Source organism: Schistocerca americana, chromosome X (assembly GCF_021461395.2).
Source record: "Schistocerca americana isolate TAMUIC-IGC-003095 chromosome X, iqSchAmer2.1, whole genome shotgun sequence".
Classification (NCBI taxonomy): Eukaryota; Metazoa; Arthropoda; class Insecta; order Orthoptera; family Acrididae; genus Schistocerca; species Schistocerca americana.
The window spans coordinates 211,576,343-211,586,156 of record NC_060130.1 but is presented as its reverse complement, the minus strand read 5'-3'; the positions used below and the strand labels follow the sequence as shown (position 1 = coordinate 211,586,156).

General features: G+C 39.7%; 1 protein-coding gene across 2 annotated transcripts in view; it reads right to left on the bottom strand.

Annotated features, from left to right (window-relative positions):
- Positions 1-9,414: 9,414 nt before the first annotated feature.
- LOC124555634 (glyoxylate/hydroxypyruvate reductase A-like) overlaps positions 9,415-9,814 on the bottom strand; it is a 70,307-nt gene continuing 69,907 nt past the window's right edge. For both annotated transcript variants that reach the window (XM_047129610.1, XM_047129611.1), the window contains exon 7: positions 9,415-9,741. In XM_047129610.1, the coding sequence (XP_046985566.1) occupies positions 9,610-9,741 (132 nt within the window). In that variant the 3' untranslated portion in view covers positions 9,415-9,609. The remainder of the gene's footprint in view (positions 9,742-9,814) is intronic.

Genomic DNA, 9,814 nt, shown 5'->3' with positions numbered 1-9,814 from the left:
GTCTGCTTAGTGTATCCATCTCTTGGTCTCCCTCTATGATTTTTACCCTCCACGCTGCCCTCCAATACTAAATTGGTGATCCCTTGATGCCTCAGAACATGTCCTACCAACCGATCCCTTCTTCTAGTCAAGTTGTGCCACAAACTCCTCTTTTCCCCAATTCCATTCAGTACCTCCTCATTAGTTATGTGATCTACCCATCTAATCTTCAGCATTACTCTGTAGCACCACATTTCGAAAGCTTCTATTCTCTTCTTGTCCAAACTATTTATCGTCCATGTTTCACTTTCATACATGGCTACACTCCATACAAATACTCTCAGAAACGACTTCCTGACACTTAAATCTATGCTCGATGTTAACAAATTTCTCTTCTTCAGGAACACTTTCCTTGCCATTGCCCGTCTACATTTTATATCGTCTCTACTTCGACCATCATCAGTTATTTTGCTCCCCAAATAGCAAAACTCCTTTACTACTTTCAGTGTCTGATTTCCTAATCTAATTCCCTCAGCATCACCCGAGTTAACTCGACTACATTCCATTATCCTCATTTTGCTTTTGTTGATGTTCATCTTATATCTCCTTTCAAGACACTGTCCATTCCGTTCAACTGCTCTTCCAAGTCCTTTGCTGTCTCTGACTGAATTACAATGTCATCGGCGAACCTTAAAGTTGTTTCTTTTATTGCTTGCTCAATATACAGATTGAATAACATCGAGGAGAGGCTACAACCCTCTCTCACTCCTTTCCCAACCACTGTTTCCCTTTCATGTCCCTCTACTCTTACAACTGCCATCTGGTTTCTGTACAAATTGTAAATAGCCTTTTGCTCCTTGTATTTTACCCCTGCCACCTTCAGAATTTCAAAGAGAGTATTCCACTCAACATTGTCAAAAGCTTTCTCTAAATCTACAAATGGTAGAAACGTAGGTTTGCCTTTTCTTAATCTAGATTCTAAGATAAGTTGTAGGGTCAGTATTGCCTCACTTGTTCCAATATTTCTACAGAATCCAAACTGATCTTCCCTGAGGTCGGCTTCTACCAGTTTTTCCATCCGTCTGTAAAGAATTCACGTTAGTATTCTGCAGCCATGACTTATTAAACTGATAGTTCGGTAATTTTCACATCTGTCAACACCTGCTTTCTTTGGGATTGGAATTAGTATAATCTTCTTGAAGTCTGAGGGTATTTCACCTGTCTTGTACCTTTTGCTCACCAGATGGTAGAGTTTTGTTAGGACTGGCTCTCCCAAGGCTGTCAGTAGTTCTAATGGAATGTTGTCTACTCCCGGGGCCTTGTTTCGACTTAGGTCTTTCAGTGCTCTGTCTAACTCTTAATGCAGTATCGTACCCCCCCATTTCATCTTCATCTACATCCTCTTCCATTTCCACAATATTGCCCTTAAGTACCTTACCCTTGTATAGACCCTCTATATACTCCTTCCTCCTTTCTGCTTTCCCTTCTTTGCTTAGAACTGGATTTTCATCTGAGCTCTTGATATTCATACAAGTGGTTCTCTTTTCTCCAAAGGTCTCTTAAATTTTCCTGTAGGCAGAATCTATCTTACCCCTAGTGAGATAAGCGTCTACATCCTTATATTTGTCCTCTAGACACGCCTGCTTAGCCATTTTGCACTTCCTGTCAATCTCATTTTTGAGACGTTTGTATTCCTTTTTGCCTGCCTATTTACTGTATTTTTATATTTTCTCCGTTCATCAATTAAATTCAATATTTCTTCTGTCACCCAAGGATTTCTAGTAGCCCTCGTCTCTTTACCTACTTTATCCTCTGCTGCCTTCATTACTTCATCCCTCAAAGCTACCCATTCTTCTTCTACTGTACTTCTTTCCCCCATTCCTTTCAATTGTTCACTTATGCTCTCCCTGAAACTCTGTACAACCTCTGGTTCTTTCAGTTTATCCAGGTCCCATCTCCTTAAATTGCCACCTTTTCGCAGTTTCTTGTTTTAATCTACAGTTCATAACCAATAGATTGTGGTCAGAGTCCACATCCACCCCTGGAAATGTCTTACAATTTAAAACCTGGTTCCTAAATCTCTGTCTTACCATTATATAATCTATCTGAAACCTGTCAGTATCTCCAGGCTCCTTCCATGTATACAACATTCTTTTATGATTCTTGAACCAAGTGTTAGCTATGATTAAGTTATGCTCTGTGCAAAATTCTACCAGGTGGCTTCCTATTTCATTCCTTAACCCCATTCCGTATTCACCTACTATGTTTCTTTCTCTTCCTTTCCTACTATTGAGTTCCAGTCACCCATGACTATTAAATTTTCGTCTCCCTTCACTATCTGAATAATTTCTTTTATCTCATCATAAATTTCACCAATTTCTTTGTCATCTGCAGAACTAGTTGGCATATAAACTTGTACTACTGTAGTAGGCGTGGGCTTCATGTCTATCTTGGCCACAATAATGCGTTCACTATGCTGTTTGTAGTAGCTTACCTGCACTCCTATTTTTTTATTCATTATTAAACCTACTCCAGCATTACCCCTATTTGATTTTGTATTTATAACCCTGTATACACCTGACCAAAAGTATTGTTCCTCCTGCCACCGAACTTCGCTAATTCCCACTATATCTAACTTTAACCTATCCATTTCCCTTTTTAAATTTTCTAACCTACCTGCCCGATTAAGGGATCTGACATTCCACACTCTGAACCGTAGAATGCCAGTTTTCTTTCTCCTGATAACGACGTCCTCTTGAATAGTCCCCGCCTAGAGATCCGAATGGGTGACTATTTTACCTCTGGAATATTTTACCCAAGAGGACGCTATCATCATCTAACCATACAGTAAAGCTGCATGCCCTCGGGAAAAATTACGGCTGTACTTTCTCCTTGCTTTCAGCCGTTCGCAGTACCAGCACAGCAAGGCCGTTTTTGTTAGTGTTACAAGGCCAGATCAGTCAATCATCCAGACTGTTGCCCCTGCAACTACTGTAAAGGCTGCTGCTCCTCTTCAGGAACCACACGTTTGTCTGGCCTCTCCATTGTGGTTGCACCTATGGTACATCTATCTGTATCGCTGAGGCACGCAAGCCTCCCCACCAACGGCAAGGTCTATGGTTCATGGGAAGAGATAAAAACTTTCAATCTCATGGTAAATGACATGTCATACAGAAAACTGTAAAGAGATCTTGTCCTCAGTGCTTTTTGAATCATGACCAAAAATCTTGTCCTTGTTGTAATGAAAAATGTTTCCAGTGTGGATGGCAATGTCATAATCAAGCAGAGCTTTTACACAGTAACCCACTCTCAGGCAGCGGCCAATGTCATGTGGGTGCACAGCTGGAGCTTAACTATTCTATATTGGCGAGGCCATTAGAACAAGTGCCAGCAACAACCTGCACTTCCGTACAGCAGGCCTCTTCTGCTACTGTACACAGATGGGAAAACAAGCTTTTGTTCAATTAAGAGTGGCTCAAAAGACAATTAAATTGCAGTTAGATACTGGTACACCTATTTCCCTTATTAATAAAGACACACACAATAGGATCAGTAGCCCAAAACTACAGCTGCTACTTCTGTCTTGTCTGCTTACAATGGACACGAATTTCCAGTATTTGGCAAGTGCAGTCCGTCAGCAACTTCCCGTGGAGTTACGAAATGTGCATAATTTCATGCACTCTGTTCTAGAAACATTGCAAACATGTTTGGTTTGGACTTGTTTGATTCGTTCAACCTATGCATACAAGACAATACATTACAAATCAGTGTTTGAGTGTCTCACACTAATGTTTCTGACTGGTATAATAAGTACAAGGAGTGTTTTGAACCAGGTTTAGAAAGGGATAAACATTTTGTAGCACACATTACTGTTGCAGGCAATGTGCAGCGGCGATTTTTTCATGCATGTCCTATCCCTCATGCAATGTGTGAGCAGGGTGCTCAGAAACTGAAACGAGGGAAAGACACTGGGGGGGCTTATTCAACCCATTTCTGCAAGTCAGTGGGCATTGTCCTTGGTAATACTCAAAAAGCCATCATGTTTGTGTCTGTGTGCTGATTTTAAAGCAGCAGTAAACCCACAAACCATCATGGATTATTTTCCTTTCCCACAACTGAAGGACAAGTAGATAGACTAGGACAGGGAAGATTCCTTTCCAAGATTGATTTACACGAGGCATACTTAGCTACCCCTTCATGAGAAGTCCTAACAATACTGTGAGATAAACACCTAAGTTTATTCCAGTTTTAAAGACTACCATTCACAAGTGCTTGAGCTCCTTAATTTTCAATAGTTCCTGGAACAATTAATAGCAAAATTCCCTTCTTGTACAAACTATTTGGAAGATATTGTCATCATGGGTTATACATCTGCTGTCAATTTAGAAAATTTAGATCACTTGTTTCTTCTGCAGCTGGCTTAAAGTGAGACAAGGAACTTGACTATTTACAAGGTGTATACGCGGAAAATCAAAAAAAATTCCCGGATTTCCCAGTTAAAAATAAACTTTCTCCCAGGTGAGTTGAGTGACACACTTTCCCTCGGAACTGTAAAAGTATCAATCCTTTGAATGGTTACCGTTTTCAACACGAGTGTAGAATTTCCCGGCACTTTAGAAAACGAAACTCAGGGGAAAAAATACATGTTTTGGGAAGATCTTTTATGTGCAGCAACATGTACGCTCCATGTTTTCGTATTACGAAAGTGTAAATTCGAATTCCACCAGGCAGCGCATGTTATTTTCCGAAGCATTGAAATCGAGATTGCGATGCGCTTTTGTAAGCCAGTCATAGCTCATGACACATGATCTCGCCAGCCGATGACAGTGGGTATTCAGAACATTTGACACATGATGTAGTCAGCCAATAACATCACTGTCAAGTAAGGCGGTTGCTACAAGAAAAGAAAAGCTTTCACATATAATATTGGTCTCTAAGATTAATAAGCTGCAAGAGAAGCTAAGTTTCACATATCAAGTTGATATTTTTTGCTCGTGTTACCCTTTAAGACATATCAAACGAATGTGTCAGTAAAATTTTTAATAACGACATAAATTTATGATCTTCTGCGCTCGAAATTCTTCTAAACGGCTTGTCATCAAAGAGTTCATTTTTAAATGAGAGTCAACGCTCTGTGATTAAGAAATTCATCATACATTCTCGCACATCGTTCACCTTGCATAAAAGGAAATTTACTTTGAAAGTAAACGCTTTTCAAATCGCCATTCCAAATATTTTCCCGCGACCTGTTAGCAACAGGTTCGTTTAAGCGGTTTCCAGAGAGCGCCAGATAACTGGCGTCACCACACTTGCGAAGCTAAGATGACGTAGGAATTACGTATGTTCGCGCGTGTAAAACATTAAAAGATCTTATAGTATGTCGTAATAGAAACAAGACGTAAGAGGATACTCCAAGAGCATTGGAATTTCGTTAACCATACAAAAATGCATAATTCGGCTTAAAGTGCTCATTCGTATGTCCAGATTCCCAATGAAGTAGGCCTCGACTTGATGTTAAGTTTTTCAATGTGGTTTTCAGGATGTAAATTCTCTTCGAGAACCAGTACTGTATTATCTCAAGTTTGGTTCTTTATTATGGCATAAAGCTATATGTGCTAGAAGATGAAAACGTGCATTTGAAATGCAGCGAACGGCTGAAACTAGCCAATAGTGTGGAATTAAACACTTCGTTTCAAATAAATTGACTACATCAGCGGAAAAGATTAATAAAAGCCAAATTTCTTTAACAAACCGACAAAAAAAGCTTCATTGTTTTGCACAGCGATTAATGCTTGACTGTCAGAAAGGTGGAAATAAAATCTGAAACTAGTAACATATTTTAGCCTTCCGTAATTATGTGAATGTATTTTAATTCACTTGATAGCTCCCGGACACAGAAACCGTTGCGTTTTCATTTGAGATGAGAGCAGTAAACGACGAGGAAACAGCAAAATTACGAATTGTAAACACAGGTCACGTGGAGACTCTCCACTATAACTCAGAGTGCTATGCGTATCAGCCCCAGATCTACGATATTTCCGAAACGACGAAGCGGGGCAATACTAGATAGTGCCCTCGAGCGTTTTGAGATAGGAAGTCAAAAATTAACAAAACTCGACTTTTCAAATATATGTTCATTTCGTAGCTCACATCTTTCTGAACAGTCTGATACATAAAAACATACACGTTCAATGAAATGTAGGACATGTTATTTGGTGCCAAAGCGCGGTGCCACGCCTCTTCGCGCAACATTCTTCTTCTGCACGTCACTGTATTTCGCTCTGCAGAACTCAAATGTGTATATTTTGTAGTGCATGCCATCAGACTATATTCAGGACAATGGAAATTAAAATGTTCTGTGGTGCCTCTCCTGCTCCCAGTCAGCCAGTTTGATATCCTGCCCCACTTAAAAAAAAAGTTAATACTGGATACCATTATTTGTAACCGGGAGAACAAGAACTCTCAGAAAATTTGCACTCTTTATTGCCTATTAGCTAATAACTTGCTGTTTTTGTGACATAAAATTAAATATAGGATACATAAAACTAGTAAAGACAAGAGACAAACAAGACAGTACACATTTCTTCAATCCTTAGGTCCAATATTTTTGTCCCTCTAATCTTGCCACAGCTTTACATGGTGTGCTTTCCATTTTGCGAATGAATCTATTGCCTCAAAGTTCTTCACACGTTTTGCAACATGAAAAATCTAGATGTTGTTGTCTAATTCTGAAAAAGTTGCTAAAAATACCCAAGCCTAGTTTGGTTTCTCGATATGGTTACGTCTCTTTTGTCACTGTTTGTTAGATAAAACAAAATACGCCATTCTAATATTGCAGCAATTGCAACACACACCAATTAAACGAGACTGTTTTGGCACAAAAGGTCATGCACAAAGCTTTACGTTAGAAAAACAATTTCATATTTTATTCATACGCACCAGTTTCTCAAGTGTGAGATCGAAAAGTAGTAGTATGAATTTTTTATATAAATTTGGAATCGTCATATTCTTCCATAATTTGTGTGATGTCCCCGTTTCTTCTCCTTCCTCGTTCTGACAAACAATCTTGCTGCCATTAATTCTGTAACTGTTGCTGTCATTGTCGAAAGTTATTCTCCGCTTAACTTCACTAGCCCTACCAGAATCACCGGTTTAGTTATCCCGCGATTACTCTCCGGTTAGGCATTATTACATGTCCGTACCACAGCGCCCTATTCCGAGAACAGAACTTAGTGGGTGCTAGCCGGGGACTGTACAACTGACCCAAATAGTATAGCGATCTGGCCAAAACTTTTCTGCCCAAAATTTCATTTTCTTGGATATACCGAGGAGATAATACGTAATCTTTCTTACCTGTTATTCCTGTTAGTGGTGTATTTCCACTCCGGTAGTCTGAATCTATGGATTTTTTTTTAGAATAATTATAATAAAGCTGATCATTCGCAAACTCAGTCAGCCATACAGACAAACAGCAATTGGCATTCGTCCGTTCGGCTTTATTACGCTGAGCTCGTAAAGCCCCATCCCCTTTTGTCTGCAGGAAAGTTTATTTCTAGATGCGACAAGGATTCCCCTGGCAGGGATATCAAGTACACTTTGCACGCATTCAAAAATCAGCTTAGATTTATTCAGAAATCAATTTAGAATGTGTTAAAAATGCTCAAAAAACCAACAGGGATGCGTTTAAAATCATATGAATAATTGATAGACCAATATGCGCTGGATATCGGGCACTTTATGAAACAAGGTTTTTTTCTTCAAGAATTTGAATTTGTTACCCCCCAGCATGGTAGGAGCTGAAGTTGACACCCATCGGCCACAGCACACACTCAGGAGGTGTCCTGACTTGTGGCAAGCAAATCAGATGATGTCACGGTACGGAGACTGATGCCGGTGATGATGAGGGTTGCACTCTGGACATGATTTGATGGCATGACTTGTGCTGGGGAACTCATGCAGTGATGATGAGGAAAATCACTCAGGAGCCATCACTCACTTTCAGACATGTTGATGGCAAACTAATCACTTTCGTCTTTGCACACCCACCAATGTGGAGGGCAAGGACACACTAATTACTGAATCTTGTGTCGCCAGACTACTAAACCCTTGAGAATTCAGTAAATCAGATGATGACCTTCACTAGGAGTCATCAGTTGATCAAAGAGTATGATGATGGTTAATACTACTAACAATGCTGTCACCAGAAGAACCATCAAACAGAACTTGTTTTGAGGCAGTTCACTTCATATGCCAAAGCAATTTTTAAAACATCACTCGAAGTAGGATTAGATGTTTCTAAAGTCTTTCCACTAACCTCATAATCCGGGGCCAGGTGGATGATAACGTCTTAAATTAAATAATCTGCACACCATAATTTTGACAGGAACTAAGTCTTGTAAATCAGTAGCCCATACAGATAGAATTGTTTACTTTCCTTTACATGCTGATTGAACTTCAGTCTGGCTGCAAAGACATGCATTTGGCAACCGTAGTATTTAATCAGGTAACTGAAAACTTCAGAAAACTTCAAATTACGGGGGCCAAGAGTGGGCGTAATTTTTCCCCCACTTTGTGCAATTTACTACTACACAACAGTAACAGTACACAATAGCATTCAGGATCATCAATTTGACTTGCTTGCAGTGCAGTTTGAAACACTGTAAACATACCTCCCAACCTTCACTTGCCTACTTGAAGGAAGCAAATGGTAGAGAGGGAGGTGCGTAAACAGCAGCTGCCACCTGTTGTTGATTTTGGAGAAACTGTAAAAGCAACGTATGCTGTCCCTGCTGCTGGTGCTGCAACTGCTGCTTCTACAACTTGATAAACTCAGGATCCATGGTTTGCTACACAAAACAGCACGATGAACAAGTTCCTCATCGGCAGTTTTCTATTCTTCATCGCAAAGACAGACTGTTTATTGTCACTAGCTCTGGTGGGTACACCAAACCGCAGGGAACAAACACATGTTTCTATAAGCTTGCAATAGATTGAGTTCACAAACTGAAAGAAACACTAACGTGTCTGGGATGAAATGAAGTTAGCATAGAAATACAACAGTTCCAATCAGTAACCACTTGAGAGCGGAAAACAAACTAGGTCAACTTGGCTGTACAATGGCATGACACAAACAGTAACGAAGTACAGCAAGCAATGCACCAAGCTGTGAGCATGGGCCACAGGCTCAGTGACAAACAGTCGCCACCGGGTAGCGCCATGTGATGTGCATATCTCGGTGGTGGCTCCCCTTACATTGGTGGCGTGCAGCCACTGCTCGCAGCCTTGGTACATCTGACACGCCCATGTCCATGCTAAGCACGAAATCTGAATCACTGTCAGAGGGAGTGAGTTGCTAGTATTTCAGCCACAGTTCTACAGATCAAACATCTAAATACAATGTATGGTGGGTAAACACAAATAAGGTATTTTGTACAGTTTACAATAAAATAAAATTTATTTAATCTTAATGCATCACAAATTTATCACACTCGAGAGTCATCACTTTGTGAATGAAGAAGCTTTGGTATTTATTGAACATTTCCACACACGAAATTATGAATTATTACAAATGAGTAGATGACGATGAACATTTGAAACTGTAACTTACACTCCAACATGAAGATTTTAATATTAATAGCCTTTATCAAAGTCTACAACATTTAGTAGTGGCTTGTTGTTTTTATACTTCTCATAATTTTCCATAAATCGTCTGACAATGTCTTTGGCACGGGAAATACCAGATATATGAGGCGTAACAGTTACCTGCAAAAAATCATCACTCTCAGTATAATTTTCACAGTTTTGGTTATTCAGCAAATTGATTAAATGTAAAAAA